This window comes from Python bivittatus, unplaced genomic scaffold, assembly GCF_059951505.1.
Source record: "Python bivittatus isolate LINGU-HERP-01145 unplaced genomic scaffold, Pbiv_v1 ctg000850_np1212, whole genome shotgun sequence".
In the NCBI taxonomy this organism is placed as follows: domain Eukaryota; kingdom Metazoa; phylum Chordata; class Lepidosauria; order Squamata; family Pythonidae; genus Python; species Python bivittatus.
In genome coordinates this window covers 6,835,492-6,859,262 of record NW_028277112.1, presented here as the reverse complement: position 1 = coordinate 6,859,262, position 23,771 = coordinate 6,835,492, and the positions used below count along the sequence as shown (strand labels likewise).

At 37.8% G+C, this 23,771-nt stretch overlaps 1 protein-coding gene across 4 annotated transcripts; it reads right to left on the bottom strand.

Moving 5' to 3' along the window:
* Positions 1–77: 77 nt before the first annotated feature.
* LOC103061952 (survival motor neuron protein) lies at positions 78–22,288 on the bottom strand. 4 transcript variants are annotated; one of them, XR_003086683.2, is made up of 10 exons: positions 22,126–22,288; positions 21,462–21,533; positions 20,178–20,303; positions 18,817–19,017; positions 17,252–17,395; positions 14,808–14,879; positions 14,368–14,478; positions 12,421–12,482; positions 525–631; positions 78–321 (listed from the first exon to the last, which is right to left on the bottom strand). XR_003086683.2 is itself a non-coding variant. In XM_088129832.1 (9 exons), the coding sequence occupies exons 1-8, from the start codon at positions 22,273–22,275 to the stop codon at positions 12,426–12,428; spliced, it is 933 nt and encodes a 310-aa protein (XP_087985958.1). In that variant the 5' UTR covers positions 22,276–22,288; the 3' UTR covers positions 78–321; positions 12,421–12,425. The 4 variants fall into 4 exon arrangements, 3 of the variants coding, with proteins under 3 accessions (XP_087985958.1, XP_015746970.2, XP_007422636.2); XM_088129832.1 differs by lacking the exon at positions 525–631; XM_015891484.3 differs by lacking the exons at positions 78–321; positions 525–631 and adding an exon at positions 8,040–12,022 and having other exon boundaries at positions 22,126–22,287.
* Between the last annotated feature and the right edge of the window lie 1,483 nt (positions 22,289–23,771).

The window sequence follows — 23,771 nt, the reverse complement described above, 5'->3', positions numbered from 1 at the left end:
CTCACAATTTATTGATTCATTTTAAAGATTATTCATATGTCATCATCATGGAATAATTCTCTCTTTCTCCCAGCCACATGCCCCATTTTTCTGAAAGTACTTCCACATGAGTTTTGGTACCACTTCCAGATTGGTGCCACATCCCTCTGGTTCCATGACATAGTTAGCACTGGCAGCTGAGACAATTTACTTATAGTTCAGCTGTAGCTCAACATGTCTTGCAATACTTCCATTCTGCACATTGCTGAAACTTGGGGGCAGGCCAATTCTTCCATTGGTGGGAAAGCTGACGTAGTGCCATTTTGTCCTTGTACTGGGCTTCTGTAAAGCAGAAGGATAATTTGTGTTAATTATGTAGTGAGGGAGGAAGAGGGTTTTTGACTTTCAAAATATTTAATCATTGCTAAAATGCTTTTCTGCCTACGTATATGTAAAAATCTTGCATGTTTAAAAATTGTAATATTAAATAATAATAAAAAATAACCTGCCTTTCAGTTCACTGTTATTTTAGAAACATTTCCTACCTATGTTTTTTAAGAGAGGATGACCACCTGGATTATCTGAACTTGCTGCTGGATGCAATGTGAACATTCTAAGAGCTGCATCTCTTGTATCAGTGCATGAATGTTTCCTGTTGAGTAAGCAGAGACCACAGGAGAAATATAAGACAACCAGTTCCCAAAGGAGAGCCATCAGAAGTTTGGAAGAGGAATTTATGGGGTAATCCTTAGCAAATTTTCCCCAATCCAATTTAATTGGGTTACTTGAAAACCTGAGAAAAGAAGAAACAGAAAGAAAAGCCTCCTATTGTGATACTATAGGTAAAAAAAAAAAATGAAGATGAATGAAAATAGACTGCAGACCTGAAATATTTGTGGCATATTTGTGTTTCTGCCTCAGAACAACATGTCATACATTTGTGCAAGTGCAAGCTTGTAGTGGTCCTTAAGCAAAAGGCAGGAAATTGGAGCAGGCTTATGAAAAGGGACCAAGATTTATCAGATAAAAGAAAGGAGAGTAATGCAAGAAAAACTGACAGAAGAACCTCTCTCCAAAAGGATGGAAAGAAGAAAGGAGTAAGCCCAGTGAATGAGACTGACAACCAGAAACAAATGCTATACAAGAAATTCTGTGGTGAAATTCAGAAACACCTTTGAGGCCCTTGCAAAAACACACACACACAAAGCAAACAAGCAAACAAAACAGGTCAGCCATCAATGGAAAGAGAAGAGACATTCCCAAACAGGAAGCAGGTTGTGGATTCCTGAAGAACAGTAGTGATGAAGGTGACCTTGCAAGAAGGCAAAGAGAAGAGCCATGGTAGTTTAGTGAAGAAACAAATGTGTAATGACCAAACCTATTGATTCATGAAACATACTGCCTATTAGCAACAAGTATCAGAGGTGGCAGAACAAAACTGAATTCCACTGACAATTATCCCTTCCTGCTAATCCACATGTAAAAAACATCTACAATCACATTGCCAGTAATGCTTAGAAAATGGGAAATAAACAAAATGAGCTTGAACTAATATTATTTAGTTGGTATTATGAAAGCCTAGAGGGATGATTTCCATGTTTGGAATATCACAACTGAAGAATACCAAACAGAAACAACAGAAAGGGAGGAGTTGCATACTTTGTTAAAGTTATCCGCATCTCTTCCAAATCCAAATAAACAAATGTATAAAAGCAATACTATTCCCATTGCGCACCCAACCAAGAAGAAGTAGATGTTGCATTCCAAAAGCAAATTTAAAGAGGCCTGGTGGACTTTCATTACTTTATTTGTTAGAAAATAGTGTAGCTTGGGAAGTGCTGGTATATCTACAACTCCTTGAAGTCTGAATTTGTCTGTTGAGTTTGATACCCCAGGCATATAGACAATCCATCATTCCAAAAATTACCATTTCAGAGCTTGATGACAGAAAGACAAAAATACATAATATAGGTCAGACATAAGATGGGCAATCCAGGAGCTTCTTGGAGTTTGGACTGGACCATGTTCCCTGGCTGGCTCCCAGATCTGATATTCAAATGGCAAAACAAATGCAAAAAATGGATGTAGTTTGCCGAATTGTCTTCTTAAGCTTTAATTGTTGATGGTTGCAGGCCCAGATCTGTGACAGTGATTTATTTTATGCTTCTGCCCCACGGATTGCTAGTCTGTCTGTGAAACATGGACTGGTTATATCATGTTTTGGTTATATCATATTTTTGCTATATTTCTTACTTTCATGATAGAAAATAGCAACAAAAGCTAGTTTAAGCCACAAGTCTCCCCAAGAAGTTTCTGCCTGACTGATTCAATTTAAAACGTCACACTGTTCAGGACACTGGATTCTTTGTAATTTTAGGACAATTTGCCATTTGCCCTATATAACCTCCAAAGATTTTAAAATGCAATTTCCATCAAACTCAGACATTATGCCAATGATCAATAGTCAAAACATGGAGGTCAACCGTTTTGGATACATTGCCAGAAAAATATTGCAGTTATTTACATTTTCTTAGAGAAATAGTAATAATACATAATTATATGTGATGTTTGATTTTCACTACGCCAGTAGGAGGAAATATGGTCTGATATTTCTTATGTTAAAGCAAATAATGATATCTATAAATATAAACATAAAATGAGGAAATACTATGGCGCTGCTCTTTTTCTTCCTTATTTCATCTTTGTTCATAGCAATCCCTAAGCAGAACTCCTTCCTCCTCCTGCCTTTATACTCTATTCAACAGATTTCTAAAACTGAATTATTTTTGTAAGGTGATGTTCCTTAGAAAGTATCTGTACCCACAAGAAAGAGAGATGAGAGAATAGGGTAGACAGGTTTTTAAAAAGAGGACTAGGATTTCCACACATTTGCAGTTATACAGAACTGCTCTTTTTTCCTCTTCTGCACAATTATTAAAGGAGCAACAGGGCCAGCTTCTCTTAGTATATAGCACTAAGCCATATTACTCATCACAAGATCATTATTTATCTGATAGGGATGATTTGCCTTTGCAAGGATTGTTTTAGGGTGGGAATTAACACTTCGGGGCATAACTGTACAATAGTAGCAATGGGGTGCCATGTGCACTTCATCATAAAGCCCACCTTTATTTTTGGCATTTATTGTAACAGACACCAATATTGTAAACTGTTGGTAATGGAAATCACCTTAAAACAGTAGCACTTGTATTTCAAGAGAAAACCACAAATAGGCTTTTGGCTCAAGTTATAGGAAAGGTAGAGATAGGAGAGGTAGAGTAAGCAGGACCATTACAGTGCTGTCCTGGAGGAAAATGTTGCAGTTTTTTCTACATTGTCTACTAAATTTTTGATTACGAAATGTGGGTTGTTAATTCATTCAGAGATGAGAAAGCCTAATTCTGCCAGACTCAGCTTTGGAAAACTCACCTCTTGGTATTCTGAAAACTGGCCCTATATGTTGTGGAAGGAAGTCATGATCTTGGTATCTCTCAACTGCTACCTTCTACCATTTTAGAATTTACAGATAACAACAGAAATAAGGGGGAGTGGGCTTCAAACTCCTCCCCAATTCTTTGAACTCCATGAATGTGAAATAAATTCAAACAATGCCAAACAAACTTAACTCTATCACTTCTTTATTAATTATGCCAGATAAATTATTTTGCAACTGACTACAAGTCTTTTACACAGAATGCCAACCTTATTTATCTGTTAAATTTATATCCCTCCTTTCCTCCAAGATTTCTGGGTGGTTTGCATGGGGATTTCAAGACTCTGTGTTCCAGCTGTTGATCAGGGTTTTTTTTTTCGTGTGTGCCTTGAAGTCAGTGTTGACTCCTGGCGATGCCTGGACAAGTCCCTGGAGTTTCCCTGGCAAGGTTTTTCAGAAGTGGTTTGCCATTGCCTGTTTCCTAGGGCTGAGAGAGAGTGACTGGCCCAAAGTCACCCAGCTGGCGCGTTAAACAGGGTGAGCTCCTGTTTCCTCCCCAGTTCCTGTCAACCCAACAGGTCGAAAACTCACGTGAGTAGACAAATGGGTACTCTCACTCCGGTGGGAGGAAAAATGCTGGCGGCGCCTTGCAAAAAGGAGTTGGGAGCAGTTGCCGGTAAGCACGAAAAACCGTGCGCACCTGAAAAGGGCGTGAAGCAACAGAAACCCCGCCTCCTGCGCTCGCCAGCTGGACTCTGCTCTAGGAAGGAGGCTCTGGCAAACCACTTCCGAAAAACAATTGCCTTGAAAACTGCAAGGACTCATCCAAGCAGTCACTGCAGGGTCTGCAATGACTGAGTGCAGACAAAAAAAAAAATAAAAATTCCTGGATATCTTCAGACTTTAAATGAAAAACCACTAAAGGTCTCCGATTTGATATCTGCAGTTAGTTAAATGAATTCAATCCAAGTTTTCAAGACCTTCAGAATTTAGCATTGCTCTTCTCAGTTTTTGATAATACTGAGTTCAGACTGCAATACTGCCATGATCTGATTGAGAAATCAAAACAGCAACTGAACACAACTTAGACTTCTTTAAAATGTACAATGTCACAACCCTGACTTAAGTACAGTAGAAGAATGCTAATTTCTTTCAATGTCCCTTAGAATTTCTGAAATTAAAGAGAAGATGCTCAATCCAGGTATAGTATAAATGGTGTGGAAAATAAATAATTTCTGTTGCCTTATTAAAAGAAAGGTGACATTTTAAAGTAAATTGTTGAAGTGCTGACATCGTTGTAAAAACCTGATAGCAACCTTTTGATTTGTAACATACACACACATTTTTATTCTAAATTTGTGTTCTAGCTAGACTTTTAAAATGAAACAAATATAATTATTAAACCAATTTTGAATCCTGGATTTTGAGTTCATCAGTTCTGACGCTCTGATCTTTAATGGAAGTGCTTCTCTTTAATAGTAGAACAGCAGGCAGAAAAAAGTCAGCTGTTGCAACTCTGAAGCCAAACTGTTTCCACAAATAAAAAGAAAAATCCGTGTAATGTTTACTTGCCAAACCATTTTGGAGACGATAATTATTATCTGCCTTTTGTATTCCTGGAAATCTATGTCTAAATTTGAACAAATGCATCTTCTTAAAGGAATTCTCAGGAGAGCCACCTAATGGACAAAATATATTTTGCATAATCCCAGAAGGCTTCAGAAAACTTTACAGTGTGGAAAAATTGGTAATGTACAACATTCAGTTTGAAAACAATTCTTTTAAAGTAGGGAAGATTTACAAACTCTTTCTGCATATTTGACATACTCCTAAAAATGGCTTAATTCTATATTTAACCACATTGGTTTTAGTGAGGCTTAAATATATTTAATGTTCTCTTAGACATTTGCTTGACTTCATTCAGCTAACGCGGCAATCATCATGAGTCTCACGGAGAACAACTGGCTAACTGAAATACATTGTGACTTATTTTTCCCACTAGTACGAATGGAATGTGCAATTTAATCTGAAGTTTGTTTACTCAGTAATGGAGCTTCTTCCATGAAGTTGTGCATAATTTCTCAGCACAGCTGGTTTTAGCTGGATTATGATTTTTTAATGTAATTTAAACTCTCATATAAATAATTTTTCCAGAAAATACTGTTCATCTCCTAGTGATCTTTCAAAACATGTGTGTATTTGTTACAATAATATAGTATTTTATATAAAAAAGGTATTAACATACCTTTCATGAATGTTTCTTTTAAAACAGCAGGTATTCTAGAATATGTATCTGTCCATATGTTAATGACAGTTCTCACTGAGGTGTCATATAGCATAACAGAGATACTTATTATACCATTATAAGTAAATCTTATAAATAGATCAGTACCGGTATGATTTCCACAATGAGAGAAAATGGGTATAAATGTACTGAATAAAAATTTAACTTAGCAGTATATGAAATACAAAGCTGTCATAAAACTTAAAAATTGCTAGGCTGCATTAGAGCAAAGGCTAAATACTTCTGAGAAACCCTATCAGCCTAATACTGTCTGGCCACTAAAACGTATTGTGGCTATAGAAGCACAAAACATCTGGAGGCGCCACCATTTCCACCTTGGTCACTGGAGACCCAGAGCAAAATATCACATTCTTCCACTCTATTTTAATTCAGACAGCTCAGTATATATTGCATTGTGTGAGAATTATAAAAGACATCATTAAGAGCTGGAATACAGTAATCATTTGCACTAATGGAAGGGTTTCTTCTCACAGAATGGGAGTGGGGGGACCATTTTCTTGCAGACACCCGTGGCTATCTCTTGAGGGATCAGCCAGGCAGTTTGACTGGACAGGGTTGACACGCTCGATTCCTTCAAACAAGCAGTGCCGTCTCTATCATTGTAATGGTATGCAGAACAGGGGGAAGAACCATAGCCAGGGGAACGGTCAGAAAAGAGGCAGCTTAGCCTGCAGCAGGAATGTGGGCATGGCAAACATCTCAGAAGGGGCTGTCCCTAGTTTTTTGGGTTGTAAAGGCAACGGGGGAGAAATGTACTTTCAGACTTGCAAGATTCTGTTAATGTAACCTTACAATGAGATAGAATTAGTTCATCTGGGCCTGCTTCCTGTCTGGACTACCTTGCAAGGCTGACAGTTATGGCACTCGGCCTCTGGAATAAAGTTCTTCCTAAAATCTGGGTGGCTCCCATCCTGATGGCATTCCAGAGGGCCTTATAAACCTGGCTCTTCTCCCAGGTTTTAGGCTAAGGTGGTTGGAGCCTCCTGTAGGATGTATGTTACTGTTGAGCAGATTTCCATCTTGTTCATTGTTTTTCATTTGGATTGTATATTGTTGTTTTTATTCTGTGAGCTGCCCAGTCAATTGGAGTTGGGTGGAGTCTAAGTCGAATAAATAAGTAAATACATTTTTAAAATTCTTTTACAGTTGAATTTATATGGCACTTTCCAAATTTGCTTTTCATTTAATCATTTTGACTTCTCTGATAGAGGTCCTTATGGATATAATGACTTCTTGCAAGATACTACCAGAAATATCAGGTATTTTTCAGTAATAAGGATGTCTTTGCTTTTAGTAATAAAGTTTTCTAAGAGAGCCAGTTTGGTCTAGTGGTTAAGGCACCAGGCTAGAAACCAGAGACTGTGAGTTCTAGTCTCGCCTTAGGCATGAAAGCCAGATGGGTGACTTTGGGCCAGTCACTCTCAGCCCAAACCACCTCATAGGGTTGTTGTGGGGAAAACAGAAGGCAGGAGTATTAGGTATGTTTGCCCTTTAGTTATTTATAGAAATAAGGTGGGATGATAGATAGATAGATAGATAGATAGATAGATAGATAGATAGATAGATAGATAGATAGACAGACAGACAGACAGACAGACAGACAGACAGACAGACAGATAGACAGACAGACAGATAATTGGCAGCACATGCCAGATTCAGAGCTGTATTTGATCCATTGGAGGCTTTTCTATGCATGATGGAAGGGAGACTTTTGCTAATTTGTTTCCTATCTTGGAAAAAATTAGTCAAAATGTTGGATGATCCCTTAGAACAAAACTGGTGGTGGCCCAATAGGCTGATGGAAAGAGGACATTTGTTAAAATTAATCTTGTTCAGGGAAGCTTTTGTCAGAATCAAAGCATATTCTGTAAGCAGGAAGATGTATTTGGACACGATCCCCTCTGTTTGCTTTGAGTGTTTTTCAGATTGCATGAAAGTCACCTGTAACCAGAACTCAACTTCAAGTGACTACATGGCCACCTCCTTGTAGTTTTCTTGACAACAGTATGGAAGATGTTTGCCTTTGCTTTATGCCAGGATTGTTTAAGGTTACTTCTATCTTATAGTCTAGCTTAGAGTTCTTGAACATCCCGGCAGTCTCCCATCCAAGAACTGAGCAAGTCCAAACTGGCTAAGCTTTTTGAAGTCAGCCAAGATCCTATAATATTCCAATACTGTATTTTATCTTTATTTCTACTAAACATAGCAGCCGATGGTTTTCATACACTTGAACTTCTGCACCTCAGAGGAAATCATATCATTTCAGAATCTGCTTGGAGAAGCTTCTTATCGCCCAATATGCCAATATTACAAAAATAGATTCCAGTCAAATCAAATGCCAAGCAACAACTGTGGAGTCTTTTATTTAGTATGATTCAGAGATGCCCAGCCTCAAATTAGCATGATGGAATGGCTGCTTGATAAGGATGGCCTCAGAATGACTGAAGTGACGAAGAAATAACATCCACAGACAAAAAGTTTGTGTTTAATATGGAAGTGGGTGTTATCATGTCCACCAATTGTACAAAAGTAGAAAAAAAGGAAAATTGTTCTAATAAATGGGCTGGTCTATGTATACATTTACTTAGGCACATTAAAATAGCAGACAATATAATCAACAATTTATTCTGATAATCTATGTGTAATATCTGCCAAGTAATAGGATAGGGGATGGCGGGACCTTTCCTATTCTGTTGGAACTTGAAAGATGTTGCCACAAAGACAGACATGCCAATGGAATTCCACTGATACACTAAATTATGATACAGCAGCAAAATGATATAACAACCCAAAAGAACAGCAGAAGGGAGGAACGTACTTAACACCACCTGTAGTTCTTTAATCCATAGCCATGTTTTTGTCAACAGAAATTTGTGTCAGTCATGAAGCTGATGCAATAATTTGGTTCACATCATCCTACATTTGGTGCTTGCAACACCATTAGGTGGCACCCATTGACCTCAGAAATTATAATTAAAATAGCCATAATCTTACATCAAAGTTTCCCACGTTCTCCCCAAAGACTGATGATTGTTAAATGTTTATATTTATAGTTGACAAAGTAAACTACAATTGAGTAATCAATTTTTAAGGAAGAGTTTTGTTATAGAGAAACAACATATACCCCATACTAACAATTCCTAAAAATGTATTGTTAAATACAGTTTTAATTGTTTATAATTAACTGGTCTTCCAAGTAAGTGAAATGTAGTATATTAAAGCTTCTTCTCCTCTTCCATACCAAAGATACTACACCACTAGGAAAAAAAGAGATAATCTCAGAATAAAAATCCTTTAACACAGTAGTAATAAGATTTTAAGATCCACAGAAAATCTGAGAATCGGATACAATTGAACGGCTAACATCATCATCAATAAGGTTTTACATTTCATTGTTTATCCTCAAAATACACTTAGAAGAAATTATGCCACCACTTGATTGACTTGCTACTTTTCTATTAGCATCCTTTCTTTTTTACTGACTTGATTTAGAAATCTATGGAATAGTGACAGACATGCATTTGGAGACCTCCACCCTAGGCCTATCTGTGAAGAATTACTGCTATTTTCATTTTCCTGTTTTTTGTCCCATCTGTCAGCATTCTTTTCATGTCCTATTTCAGACATACCTATCTTCATTCCATATTTAACCTGCTTGCATCACTTTTTTCCTTTCTCCTTTGTTGCACTCAACTGGTAAGTCATTCCTGCTGATGTGTTGTCAATTCTTTTAATAATTTCACAATTGTTATTTTACCTTTCTACATTTTTTTTTGCTGTCCCTGCAAAATATAAGCAGCTTCTGGGATAAGGTCATGATGTTGTTGAAGAGATATAAAACTCAGTTCACATCTTGGGCATGGTTCATCTCCTTTAGTCTTGCAACCCTGACCAGAGGAATTATCCCAGTGCATGTTTTCTGCCTCTATCTGTCTATAGCAGGGAACCTAAGTATAACCTTAATAAATGTATTGTAATTTATATTATATGTGTCTATGTGATTTATTAGGTATACTGCTAGCCAGCAAACATACACTGCATTCATCCCTACTTCCTGAAACAGAATCTTTGGCTAAAGACCACGCCTGAGGAGCAGCTAGTAAGAAAAACTGCTTTGATTATTTCCCATTACTTCTGACAAAATAAAACTGGTTTTGCAACACTGTACACCCAGCAATTTTATTAAGCAAACTAAGTCTTAGTATGATATGTGAACAAGGGAAATAAATAATTAAGTGGTGATCTTACAATCTCCTACACTGACCATGCTGCTCAAAACACAACTGTCATAGTATATGAGTTAAGATAGCACACCACTATATTGGTATATAGGCATTAGATAAAAGAGAAAGACCACCAAGCTACATGCCCTGTATTATGCATATTTTGAGTTCAAAGGAGGAAATTCTTGAGAAGAAATATTGCATAATAAAAGACTGCACAAAGAAAAGTGATTTACAAAAAGCTGGTTTTCTTGCAAAAAAGAGCCAGTTTGGTCTAGTGGTTAAGGCTAGAACCAGGAGACTGTGAGTTCTAGTCCCACCTTAGGCATGAAAGCCAGCTGGGTGACTTTGGGTCAATCATTCTCTCAGCCCAACTCACCTCACAGGGTTGTTGCTGTGGGGAAAAGAGGAGGAGGAAGGAGTATTAGGTATGTTTGCCACCTTGAGTTATTTATAAAAGTAATAAAGGCAGGATAAAAAAAAAAAAAAGATGAACTTGAGAACATTGTTCAAAAATTCTCCTCCAAGATCCCATGCAGATGTCTTGAAGACTCCAAGTGCAAATGTCCATTAATTCACTCCCATAGGGTTTGCCTGTGAGGGCAAAGAGCATGCAGTGATAATGACAATGCTCACAATGCTCATTCCTGTCATCCTGAGTGTTGCAGAGGATGTGTGTGTGGGTGGGGGTACTACTCTATGCATCAAGGATTAAACTGCAATTACTTAGATTAGACCAAAGATAACTAAAGTGCCTGACCTCTTTAATGAGAGAATATAATGGTATATGGGAATGACCTTGGGAGACAGGAGGAAGAGCCACAGATTAGGCAACAGTCAGATAACAGGCAGCTGAGCCTGCAGAAGGAACAGGGGCATGGCAAAAGTCTCAGAAGGGACCCTCCCTAGTTTCTTAGACTGTAAAGGTGAGCAGGGAGAGAGGCACTTTCAGACTTGCAAGATTCTGTTAATGTAACCTACAATAAAGATAGAGTACTTTAGAACTTCTGTTTGTGCTTCTTGTCTGGACTACCTCACAAGGTCGACAGAGAGCTTACTTACAGCAGGCTTGAGTAACCTAATATTTAAAGAATGTGGGTGATAATGCATGGGAGAAAGTTGCTATAGTGGAAAATGTTAGTATTTCAAAAAGTAGTGCTAATGGTAAACCTTCAGAATACTTGAGAAAATTAGTAAAATAAATAGATTATACGTAGCTGTGTTTAACTGCTGATAACACGTATTCAAAGCACAATAATTATCATACAAAGAGTAACAAGAGATTAGTTATAAAATTAGATGAAAAATAGGGCCTTCTCCTATCTGTGGCTTCCTCACTGCGTCAAAATTGAAATCAGTGGTGATGCCATGGGAGGCTTTTAAAAACAGCTTTTAAATGGAAAATAGAGAGTTTTGTAGGGAACTTAATTCATGCAGTATATGCATGAATTTGTGCTCTGTTGGTCCATGTGAGAATATGTAACTATCTGTGTTTAGTCTATAGAAGACTCCACAAAAGGGAACATGGCCATTGAGCTAAAACATGCTTTCTACCTGTTCTAGATATCAGTAAGCTTACTGAAAAAGAAAAAAGAAAATCAATTTGGAAAAGGTTAATTTTATTGACCAATATTTCAAACCAGTTGAATGATAGTAAGCGACCATTAACTGACAAAAGAGTTGTTCTAGTCCTGGATCCTGGATAGTCCACGCACGAAAGCAGTTTTTCAGCTCAGGTCATTGCTACTGTCCACAACTACAACGTGGAATACATCAGGATAATGTTGCTGTAGAGCTAGAAGTGAAGGTAAGTCTTCATCTTGGAAGTTGACTCTAAGAATCAGCATGGACTTAAATTATCAGAATTTACCTGAAGATTATTCAATTTGTCCAAAATATGCACCTAAGGATGACCACAGGATGATAACAGCAGGGTAACCCAGTCAGTAGTCTTGCTAGCAATGAAAATAATGTAGACAAATGCATTAGTGGCAGATTTTCATCTCTGAGCATTCTCTGTTCAATTGTGTTGTTATCAGTGAGGCTCCTCTGCTGACAGGGGTAGAGGTGGACTCTTTCTCTCTGAGAAATTGTTAAAGACATCATGTGGGAAGGCAAATTCATTTGAGAACAACCTTGCCAATACTATTTGCCAATACTATGAACTTTATGATTCATCCAGGATTACATATAACTGTTATAAATCTGATGCTTAAACACTTATTCTTCTTACGTATGTAAAATATATATAGTGAAAAATTGGAAAAACTACTCCCAATGATTTGATTAACCCATCCCCTGTGCAGCAACTTTGGATTCAACAATAGTATTCTATAAGTTTCTAGGTGCAACTAACAATGAGTACCACAAGACATGCTTTTGCCATCTATTCTTAAGAGATACTTGGTCAGGGACCCACCTTATACAGTACATTCAAAGGAATATCTTCCACTGCACAATTAATAAAATGCAGTACTTACCAGAGTTACTTTGAGTGGGCGTGTCTTTCCAAGGTAGCTTCCATTCGGCCCTGCTTTAAACCCTATGCAATGCAAGATACAGTTTGAAACTAAAGATTAATTCATGTTGCAGTCCTGTAAGAAACAAATAACGGAAATAACAATTCAAACTAATCTAATTTTTTTCTTAGGTGAACACCACTGATCCACCACTGGATATCTGGAAAAGGGGAGGGGGGGCTCCCCACAATTAAAGGTATTAAAATTTCTATGTGCAAGTCCATGAGCTGTATAGTTTGCGCTGTTTTTCTTTAAACACAAATGATAAGCTTTGATTTTAAGTTTAGTTTACGATGAAGCAGAAAAGTAGTATATTTAATCCAAACAACTGATATACTTGCCCTCTGGGATACCATTCTCTCCCATGTCTCTTTTGTCCCTGTTCAGCTGTGCTTTAGAAAAGCTTTAAAACTTGGGCTTTTCAAACAGGCCAGAGGCCTGGGCAATTTGTGATCCTGCTTGACTAGTGGTGGATGCTGGAATTTCTTGTTTGTATATTTACTCAATGTGTTGGCATTTCAATATTTGGATGTGTGTTCTTAATGTTTGTATTTTGTATACCGCTTTACATCTTTTTTTTAATTTGACCGCTTTATAAACCTATATCACTGTCGTCATCATCATCATTATCGTCCTATTTCACATTTTCAGCTGCAAACTCCTAGAGCATCATCAATGGTACTGAGTTTTTGTTTTACAACATTCTCTCATTTTCTTCACACAAAGAATGAGTTTGCAATAAAGGTATCTCTGCAGATTCAGAATCTAATTTCATATTAACATAATAATATGAAAAATAAGTATCTGATTAAGGCCAGTTCCGTCCAGAAGATTTTGGTGTGATGATCTGTCTTTAATGCTGATGTTTCTGAAATTTCTTATTTGGATCACTCTTAAGGCAAAGAGCAATTCATGAAACCACGTTGTGATAGCAAGTGCACTTGGCTTAAACAATCTTAAGGACTGCCAGATTTGTTTCTTTGGCTCAGTGCACTTCCAAATGTGGATGAAATGTTTGAAGAAATTCATACAAGTGCAGCATAGCAACTCTTCCCAGGAAGGATACTGGATTTACAATGCTCAATCTGTCTTCATCAATAGTATCTGAAGCCTCTTCAGGGTAGAATGCTCCCTTATACCTCAGTAGATAGTGCTGAGGCAGTAACTGAGCAAAGAACTGAATATAGGGAGAGAGCTATTACAATCCTCCAGACATAATTAAGAAAGAATACTCTAACTTGAAGTCATTTGCAATATATTAAGAAGACAGAAAATAAGAAAAAGAAAGAGGAACTGAACAAATCAGGTGGTGAAAAGATTACAGTGTAGAGCTGAGTACAATCTGACATAGAACAGATCCATGTGGACAATCTAATTAGGAGCCATAGACATTCAATCTCCATCTCATCCCATTCATTTTCTTGTAGTCTGGAATTTCTGAGCAGGAAGTATCTTACTGTTATTTTTTTAATGAAGTTCTGGGAGTCTTTTGATTGAAGAATAATTATAAATAATATTACTACTATTAGGTAGTAGTACTATCTACTAAGTAAATTATTACTGCATATTTTTTTAAGAGATAGCCCAGGGAAGCAGATAGCCAAGATCTACTTATCAGCATTTATCACTATGATAATCAAATAGAAAAATAAAGTAGAAATACAAATAGAAAATAGAATATAAATGGAAAGATGGCTAATTACTGCAATTCTGAAGAGTGAGGAACTATCCCCTTAAACTACATGGTTTAATATTTACATTAAGTTTTTACATCAATCTCAATATATAGAACATTCCTTTCAAAAAAGCCATATTATCATAAACCACCTATTTATTTTATTATTAGCAGCAATAAATCTGATAAGGTAGGCAGTTTGCATTTTAATAAGGAAAAAAAAGATGTCTTACCAGATAATAGCCAGTGTGGTAACCACTCATATACCAAGCTATTAACATACTTCCTAAAGCTTCATCATCATCAGGAGAATCTGAACTAAGAAGTGGAGGAGGTGGTATCAACTAGAAAAATAAGGGACAAATTTATAAGCTGGACAGGCTAGTTTTACTTTACAAAAACAAAAAGGAAAGCACTTATGCTAGAGACAAGAGTTACATTTTAACTAGCTAAAACCACAACATGCAAATTCCAGAATTAGTAACTTGTAATGTAGCTTTTACATTTTTATTATTGCTTATTAAATTTGGACAAATCCTTAATGCAAAATTAACTGAATTAATGGAATAAAAATTGTAGGGGAACATTTCATGACAAGTCTCAACTAGAGACCCAACAGCATAGTTTACTTCTGACAACTACAACGTGCCTTTTATTGCCTATCATCACTCACCGGTGGCCCTGATGGAAATGGTGGAGACCAGCCTGATAAGAAAGGTGGAGGCCCAGTGAATTTCCTTCCAGCCTAGATAGATGTCATTTTCAAATTCAGTAGAAGTTTTTCATTATACCAACAATGACAAAATGCATAATGCAAGATACATCAACACACTCCCACCAAATCTGTCATTAAGAACTTCACAGCACTGTTCTGAAACTTTAATAAAGCTACCACATCTTTATTAAGCTTTCCTTATCTCATGGATCGCGGGGGGGGGGGAATGATGAAATATATATCAAGGCATTAAGTCTGCTCTTTTGGACATTGCATATACCTATACAAGGGACACAGCTTGTGTTGTAACATCATGATGCCTATTTCATTATTCTCATGAAGTCTCTGGACTATCTGGATGTCTCTGCCTCATACATATAGATTGTAGGACACATTAAACTGTGATACAGACTACTGTAATCTTAGATTTCGACAGTAGCTTGGTATCCATTGGTGAGGAGTACTCTGCTGTTTCTCTGTACAAGAGCAGAAACCAAATGAGCTGCTAAGAAAGGAAAGCCTCCTTATTCCCAATAACACAAAAGTACAACAGGTGTTTGCAGGCTTATAAGATAGTACTTTTAATCCTGCCTTAATAAACAGTGCAGGGTGGAAACTATTTCTTTTATATTTATTTATATATTATAGGAAGATAGAAAGCTACTTCATAACAAATTAAGACTACAATTCTGTTTGAAAGCATTTGACTCCTTTTGAATTTTCTGAATTTTTGCACATCTTTTGCCACTGAACATTATCAGAGCTTTTATACGGGTCCTACAATTACATACAGGAAATCTATGAAGAACATCAAAATGTGTTGCTTGTTTCATTTATTTCATACATGAAGTCATCCGACATGCAATGTCCTGGCATGAAAGAAACAGCCACCTCCTTGGATTCAGTAATTGGTTATACCACCTTTAGCTGCATAACTGCAATCAAATCCTTTCTTTAAATAATGATGGATAGGAATGGTGGCCTGTTCCTCCATAGTGAACTACATGTTTCTACTAGACTTGATTAACTTGTTTAATTTCAGGTAGTGGACAACACTTCTAAGAGGTTAGGTCTGGATTTTAGTTTAGCCATTCCAAAGTACTGAATTTGTTATTTTTCATCCATTCTTTTATTCTTCTATTTTGCCTTCAGCTGACAGGTGACCTGATATTTTCCTGCAGAATTCTCTGATACAAAGTAAATTCATGCTATCTTCAGCAAGTCATCCAGATTCGGAAGCAGCAAAGCATCCCCAAGCAAAGATACTACCATATTCATACCTGGCAGGTGGGAGGTGGGTCTGATTAATCATCAGATTAACAGCGCCCATATAAAATGGAAAGCCTACTTTTGACTCAACAGTCCATAAAACATTCCTCCAGAAGCCTGGGGAGTCATGCAGATGCTCTTGGGCAAACCTGAGATGAGCATCAACATTTTTCTTAGTGAGCAATGGCTTCTCTTTTGCTTCTTACCCCTGAATCCCATTTTTACCCAGTGCTTTTCTGATGATGGAGTGACTTTAGCCAAGGTGAAAAAGACTTGCAGATCCCTGGGTGTTATTTTGAAAAGTATTTTGTGTCTAGTTTGCTTGTTTGATTAACAATGTTCTCTTGGAGTGATTTTGTGAGGATAGGAAATGTCACTATTCTCTAAAATCATCTTTATTTTAAGGCAACATTTACGATTGTAAATTGAACCACAGAACTTTAGAAATGTTTCTGGAACCTCTTCCAAATAGATAGGCTTCACTTTTTTTTTCAAAATCCTCAGAAAGTTCTTTTGAGTGGGACATGACATGCCTCCAGAATCCATGCAGCAAGAAATGCACTATGAGGGGAGCCAAATTTGTGAGATTTACATAGGGTAGATTTGGCCCAAATCAACCTGTTTAATGGAACACTCACACTAGTTGCTTAGTTATTCTTGTTAACTGAATTGTCTGAAGTAGGGAGACAATTAGGCTTTCACACTGGTACACTACCTCTTGGATGATTTCGTTTATGGACAAAGCAGAAAATGGTGATGTTTATTTATTCAGACTGTCTTTATACATTAATAAGGCTCACACGAAGTTCTGATAACATTCAGTGGCAAAGATTCACAAAAATTCAGAAAATCTGAGAGAGGGACAAATACTTTTTCAGAGAACTGTGTTTATTCATCTTGTTCAATATAATCTCTAGTGGCAACATCCTATGGATTCAGTCTTTCCCATCCAATATGAACATCCCAAGTATTAAACTTAGAACACATGTTTTTCATGGAAGGGTTTCCAATATCTCCTTCCTCATAAAATTAGTTTCAATACTGCATCTTAAGTATTAATATAACTACAATTTAATTTTGTGAACGCCATTGTCTAGTAAGATAAAAGCTTTCCAACTTGCTTATAAACTTACCTTTCCTGAGCCTTGTACTGAAGGTGATGGTGGAAGAGGAAAGTGGGAATTCCACTGCGCTGATTTTGTATGATTGTGTTTGCTTTGAGGTGACCGGAAGGAAAAGTCACTTTCATCTGTTGAATACTGAGTCTCATTTTCATTCTGGAAAGAATTATTAAATTTTATGAATGTGCAGCAGATATTTAAGCTATATAAATATAGTTTGTAAAATGCACTATACTCTTTGTTTTCATTTTATTGTCTGTAAAATATACTGTTTTAAATGCTACTAAAAACCTTATTTCTGAATATCCAAATAGTTTCAATAACTTCCCCTATGAAGACATGTACACCTACTCCTCATTTAGCGACTGCCTCAGTTAGTGACCACTTGCAAATACAATGGTAATAACTGGTAATAAAAAATTCATTTCTTGACCAATGCATGCATTTACGACCAAATCTCGTGCACCTGACGACAAAAACCTTCAGTGTAAAACTGACTGAGGTCTGGTCAGTTTCAGGCAGCAGTTCCAGCTAGTGAGGGTTCTAATCAGCTAGTTAAGATCACACAGCTGAGATTGTTAACTTGTGGTTAATACTTTTTTAGGGAAGTGCTGAGCTGCAGAGAAAAGCAGCTCAGGAAGAAGTCACTTGTTTAGGCAATCTTGCCACCATGTGAGGGGGCAAAAAAGGGGAAAAAATGGGTCAAGCACAGGACACTGTATAGAGAACTTTATCTGAATGAGGTGGCAACACTAGTGTTTCTCTTTTTCTCTCTCATGTGTTCGCTTAGTGACCATTTCACTTAATCAGAAAGTCGCTGGAACAGATTGTGGTCACTAAATGAGGAGAGGGTGTATCCTTTTAGCTACTTGAACTTATTAAGCTGCAAATACATTTCTCTGTTGGTAGCCTTGATTTGAAAACTACAGCAGGTTATGTGGAGACATTTCAAAAATATAAAGGGAGCTAGTATAAAATAAGTTATTTATTTTTACTATAAGCCATTCATCCTAATGTTCTGGACAGATTCTGGGGAGTGAAAGAAACAATGGCCAGGAACCTATTAGACCTCAGTAACAGTCTTAAGGAGCTAAATTAGAAGTTTAGTCAACTGAAGAACAATGCTATATTTCATCTGTATTGCTTTTACTTCCCACACAATCCCTTTTCCTGGTATTTATTTTCTTTGTGGACTACATGAAAAGGGATAATGGAAATAAGAACACTAGCTCCCTTCAACTGCCATCTTAAGTTCAGGGCAAACTTCTGCAACAGGACACTTGTTACATCCATTTAGGCGCCTCATGAGATGCAGAACTTTGAAAAAAAATCAGGATTCTATATTGTGTAGGAAATGTACAGACCTCACATTGCAGAAGTCCCACCCTGAACATGAAGATATTAAAGAGAGTGATGAGAAATCAATATAGCTATTATGCTGGTTCCTACATCTCTTCTTCCTGTATACGATCTACCAAGAAAACATAAATTTGCATCTAACTGCAGTCTACTTCTATTAGAACCTCAACACCTATAATATTTTTCCTATTTGGTATAAATTGTTACATTTGCCTCACCTCAGCAGCACTTTTCTCTTCATTAGTTCCCTCAGCATCCATCGGTGGTAAAAGATCTGACAAATTCTGCTCTTCACTATTACCATATCCAGTATAAACTACTACACAAGTTCCTTTCTTCCAGTTAATTGAGGTAATAGATGCTTGGTATACATTGCCATCTTCGGACCAAACTGCACTACATGCATCATTAACTCTCCACTACGTTGAAAGGAAAGAAGTTGTATCAATGGGGCTTCAAATCAAATTTCTCCCCTACCTTACTATATATTTACTATCTGCCTCCTAGCACAAGACTGTGACATTATTTTTATGCAATAAACATTATGAACAGTTAAGGTAGTTCCGGATGTATTAATGGATTGGTGGAAGGGTAAAAAACCCAACGTGAATAAGGTGGAAGCTGTGTAGGTGGATGTTTTTTGAGATCTGATGGTAAATCAGATCAGCTCATATTATGCCAGTTTTAAAGAGCTGTATTGCTTTAAAGAAAAACTTCAGAGGCAAATAAATAAACAAATGTGTCATCCCATACAAATATATATCTTATAATCTTCTGCTGAGGGTTTGCTCCAATTGCTTCCTTGGATTTGTATTACGTAATTATAAAGAAAAACAGCCTTTTCATAGTACAATGCTCTTGCTACTTCATAAATTCTTAGGTTTGCGTAGTTATTTTTATTTACCCTGGCATTTAAAAATGTATACAGTGCCCCAGCAAAAGCTTATTTAATTTGTTGCACTTTACTAGGATAGCAGTGTCACTTTTATGCACATAGTATATTTATGGCCCTGACATCTTGTATGATGAAGGGCAGTATATCTTTATCATAAATTACATAAAACAGACATTCAACATTTGTTAGTTACAATATGCTAGCTTTAGTCACTGAATGTCAAGTCACTTTTTAAATTTGAAATTCATGTTTTAAGAGTTCCTGCTTTATTATCTCTACTGAAATAGTTCTAGTGCACCAGCTAGAAACACTGATTCAAATAATGTGAAATGTACAATAGTCTCCATAAACATACTATTTTGCTAACAATAGTAAACCATTTTAATAATAAATTATTTTAATAATTGGAAAACAACTAACCTACCAAAAAGCTTAAATTTTGGCAAATAGCCGATGTTTCAATTTCTCTGTCAAATTTCACGTGAAACAGAATTAAATAATTGAAGCGTTGCTGCCTATCTGTTTCATCAGAGAACAATTTTCATCTTTTTATTTTCTTTTAGGTTTCATTTCCTTTTTGAAGTCCATTTAAAAAATGCTTTTTGTTCAACAAAACAGTAATTACAAATGGTTCATCTTTTATTAATTCTAAATAGTGTGTTCTACCATATCCCCAACAATAACCTGTTTCTGTGTTGTAGCATTACTTTTCTTTCTACTCTTATTCTTTTTATTATTTTTTCTTTTTGCTCCAGCATTTTGGTCAGTTTTGTCCAAAGGCTCTGAACAGTCATCATTCTTCAAGGCATTCTGTGGGAGAAAGTAAAGAAATTGGTAAAAGTGGGCATTTCTTCAAGTTGGGCTTGATTCCTGATGACTACATAGATGTGTTTTTCTTGGCAACTGGTGTGCCACTGCCTTCTTCTAAGAAACTTCTTTGACTCTACAGTCTAGCCTACAGCCCTGGGATTCCTGGTAGACTTCCAGTCAAGTACTAACTAGATCCATTTCTCCTTAGTTTTCAAGCTCATTGGTTCTGCAACCAGCTCAAGCAAATCACCGTTTATATATTCAACACCCACTGCTAAAACCTCATGTTACAACTACCAGCCTCTTAACTATTATGATTGTTTAAACACAACATACTTTTGATTGTTTAAAACACAAGATTTTAAATCATTTGAAATAATTATTCAATATATAGAATGCAATAAATCAAAATAGCATGTAAAAAGAAACTTCTGGAGGTTGTACAAACAGTCCGTCAATGACTCAACTTGGTGATGTGCCTGAAGATCATACTGGCAGATGGATTGGTTGTCTCTCTTTTAAACTGTAGTTCCTACAATGTAGTTCTTAAAAACTTCTGTAAGCTTTCAAGTGCCATGTAATTCTCAGAAAATGAGAATGTGGTGTAATGGTTCAAATTCAGTTTGCTTACCTCTGCATAAATACATATGCATAAAGAGAGTTCCACATTAGAATGAAAGTTCAGGCACAAAGCCAAGGACTCATAATTTTGGCTATTTAACTAGAACATCTTATATTACTAAAAGTAATAATAAAAAGTCTTCTTTAAAAAACTATGTTGACTTCTTTACCAAATTTGTTACAAAATTAAATTAAGCGGAACATGATTGGTATACTTTTTGGACCGCTGAAGAGTAGCCAACCTTGGGGCTTAGTCCTGGCACATGTTTAATTTTCCAGAACTTTTTCCAAGGTAAACAGCATGTTAAACTTTATTTTCTAAGTGTGTTTGAACATATGTAAACATGTGTTCCTCCTGAAACTTTTTGCCTTGTGAAGTTTTTGTACTTTTACTACATCTCTGTACTTGTTTCTTTAGAGTTTTCTGTTCGGTTCCTAGTTAGTTTAATGGTCAAGAAGGAAAAAGAGTACGTGATGTATACATTTCAGCAAAAACATCTTTGCACAGTAAATGATCAATTCCATTGTGTGTTTTACCTTGAAAGATGCAACTGCTTTGTCATATGCTTTTATGAGTGCTGTATCATCCCATATATCAGAATCATCACTCTGTGAAAAGCAGAATAAAGAAACCACAGGTTTTTCTGAAGAAGTTAAAAAAACACAGCTGACAGTCACAACAATGAGCCGTTCAATGTAAATAATCTTGGTTTTTACCGGACATCACCATTACTGTGTTTCAGGAGTATCATGACATGCTGGACTGGAAGCTCTGGGTGAAGGGGCCAGCCGAGTGGACTCTACCACGTGGGATGTAAAAGCAGCAACTTTACACACCTCCCCGCCCTGCAGCACGACACACTTTCTGAAGCTCCGCCAAGCGTCACCAACACTTCGCCCCGTGCCCAGCGCAGCTTCGGTTCCTGAAACTCCTGCCTGCCTCTCCTCCCTGCAGAAGGAGCGCTGCGCTTCCTCGCATTTCGGGCAGCGTGAAGGCCGCTCAGACCAACGCCCGGACTCCATCGCCCCCTCCTCCCTTCCGTTTAAATTCAGCGGCTTATTTTCCCTCACCGTTTTCCTTCCTTTGCCTCGAAGCGGAATGGCTCCGGAGCTACTGGCCAGCCACTCGACCGTGGCTATCACGAAGGAAAGGAGAGGCCCTCGAAGGGACCCGACCCCCCGGCTCCGCCTAGCACCGTACCTGCCCGGCCCCCCGTCTGAACAGGACCGCATCGTGCTCTTCGCGGGAAGCCATGTGAGCTTCGCAGCCGGAGCGAAAAGCGCAGTACGACCGAAGGAAGGCGCCTTTCCCGGAGGCCACCGCGCGGCCGCTGCCTCCTCCGCCAAGCATCGGCTGGGAGGAGCTCCGCCAACGGAGGCGTCTACAAGCGCGGCCAGCTTCGTGGCACCGGCGCGGTACCGTCCCCTGCTGGTTGGGAGGCTCCGCGTCTCCCCTTGCTAGGAGAAGACCGTCGCTTCGCTGGCAGGGCTTCGGCTTGAGTCCACCGGCGGCGGTTCTCGGTGGCCAGCAGCGCATGGAAGCAGCGGCTCAGCGGGTGCTCTCCAGAAGCGAGGGCGCCCGGGCGGCCTATAACCTACCAAATTTCCAGCCAACCGGAGCAGCAGCGAGGGATTTTGGAAGCCATGATCTAGTACACCTGGACACCAGCAGATTGGGAATCGCCTTTTACCCATAGAAAGTCCCTGACTTCGGATTTTCAAGAATAATTCTATAGCCGCGAGCCACGCTCTCCTTTTCGATTCGTATCTCCAGCGGACTGCCAGTGTCTCGCGTGGATCTCGGGATGCCGCCTTATTTCGTCCGCAGCCCATAATTTAATCAGTCTGACAATCCTTCACCCACGATCAACCGACCTGCTTCTTCCCGCTTGCTTGCCTCAACACGTATCTTATCTATGGCGTATAAGCATTATTGTGCTTCCTTTCACCTCTTCTTGAAGTAAACTTGATCGGTAATTGGTATAGTACCAGCGAGCAGGATGGAGATACCTGCCAGTTGCTATTAATGCAATCAATTAGTGCACTCAGAAGTATCCCTTCCGCCACCACCAAAGATGATGCTTTTTGTTAGCAAACAAGGATAGGTATTATAGTACTGTTTTGACAAAATCAATACAGCGAGGGCTGAGTTACACTAAAACTAATGACCAAAAGTTCATTATCAGTCTAAGTATTTATGCAACCAATGGTTGACCAACAAATGTCACCTACTGCAAAATTGAGGTGCAGAATACTAGCGCTACCATATTTGAAATATCCCAATGTCCCTTTGCTGCCATCTGCTGGTCCTCTGGCTTTTGCAGGACAGCTTTAATGGTACCCAAACTTAATTTGATACAAGACAGAAAATCCTGTAGGTAGTTTTGTTTCCTTACTGCCTCAGATTTCTGCCTCACTTTGCCTAATGCTACCACTTGTAAAATAATTAGCTTTGCCAAGCCAGGAAACAAGTGGGTACTAAACCTGTTATCTTAAACTTGCCATGAATGAAAAGGCCTTCCCTTTTTTAAATTTTGAGGCTCAAAAGGAAGGAATCATTCTTCTCAAATAAAGTGGTTTTATTTCATTCCATATTGCTGTATTCTTGTTTGTTCCTCACATATAGCATTTAAAATGGCAATGTATTTTTCAGGGTTCTTCTGTAACCCATCCCTGATGCTGTTGTTTTGAAAATGACAAAAATTATAGTTCAAAAATTACTTCAACACCCACAGGATGGTCCTATAGCTTACATTTCTAAAACTGATTGAAGAGTCTTTGGAAGGTAGATGGCTCATTGGTCATCTGCTATAGAATGTGTTTACCTTGAAATACCCTTCCAGACTA

Coding starts and splice junctions, on each gene's coding strand:
- LOC103061952 (XM_088129832.1), bottom strand. CDS start 22,275: ATGCTTGGCGGAGGAGGCAGCGGCCGCGCGGTGGCCTCCGGGAAAGGC. Junction 21,534..22,125: donor TCAGACGGGGGGCCGGGCAG/GTACGGTGCTAG, acceptor TGCTTTTCACAG/AGTGATGATTCTGATATATG. Junction 12,483..14,367: donor ACCACACTGGCTATTATCTG/GTAAGACATCTT, acceptor TGCATTGCATAG/GGTTTAAAGCAGGGCCGAAT.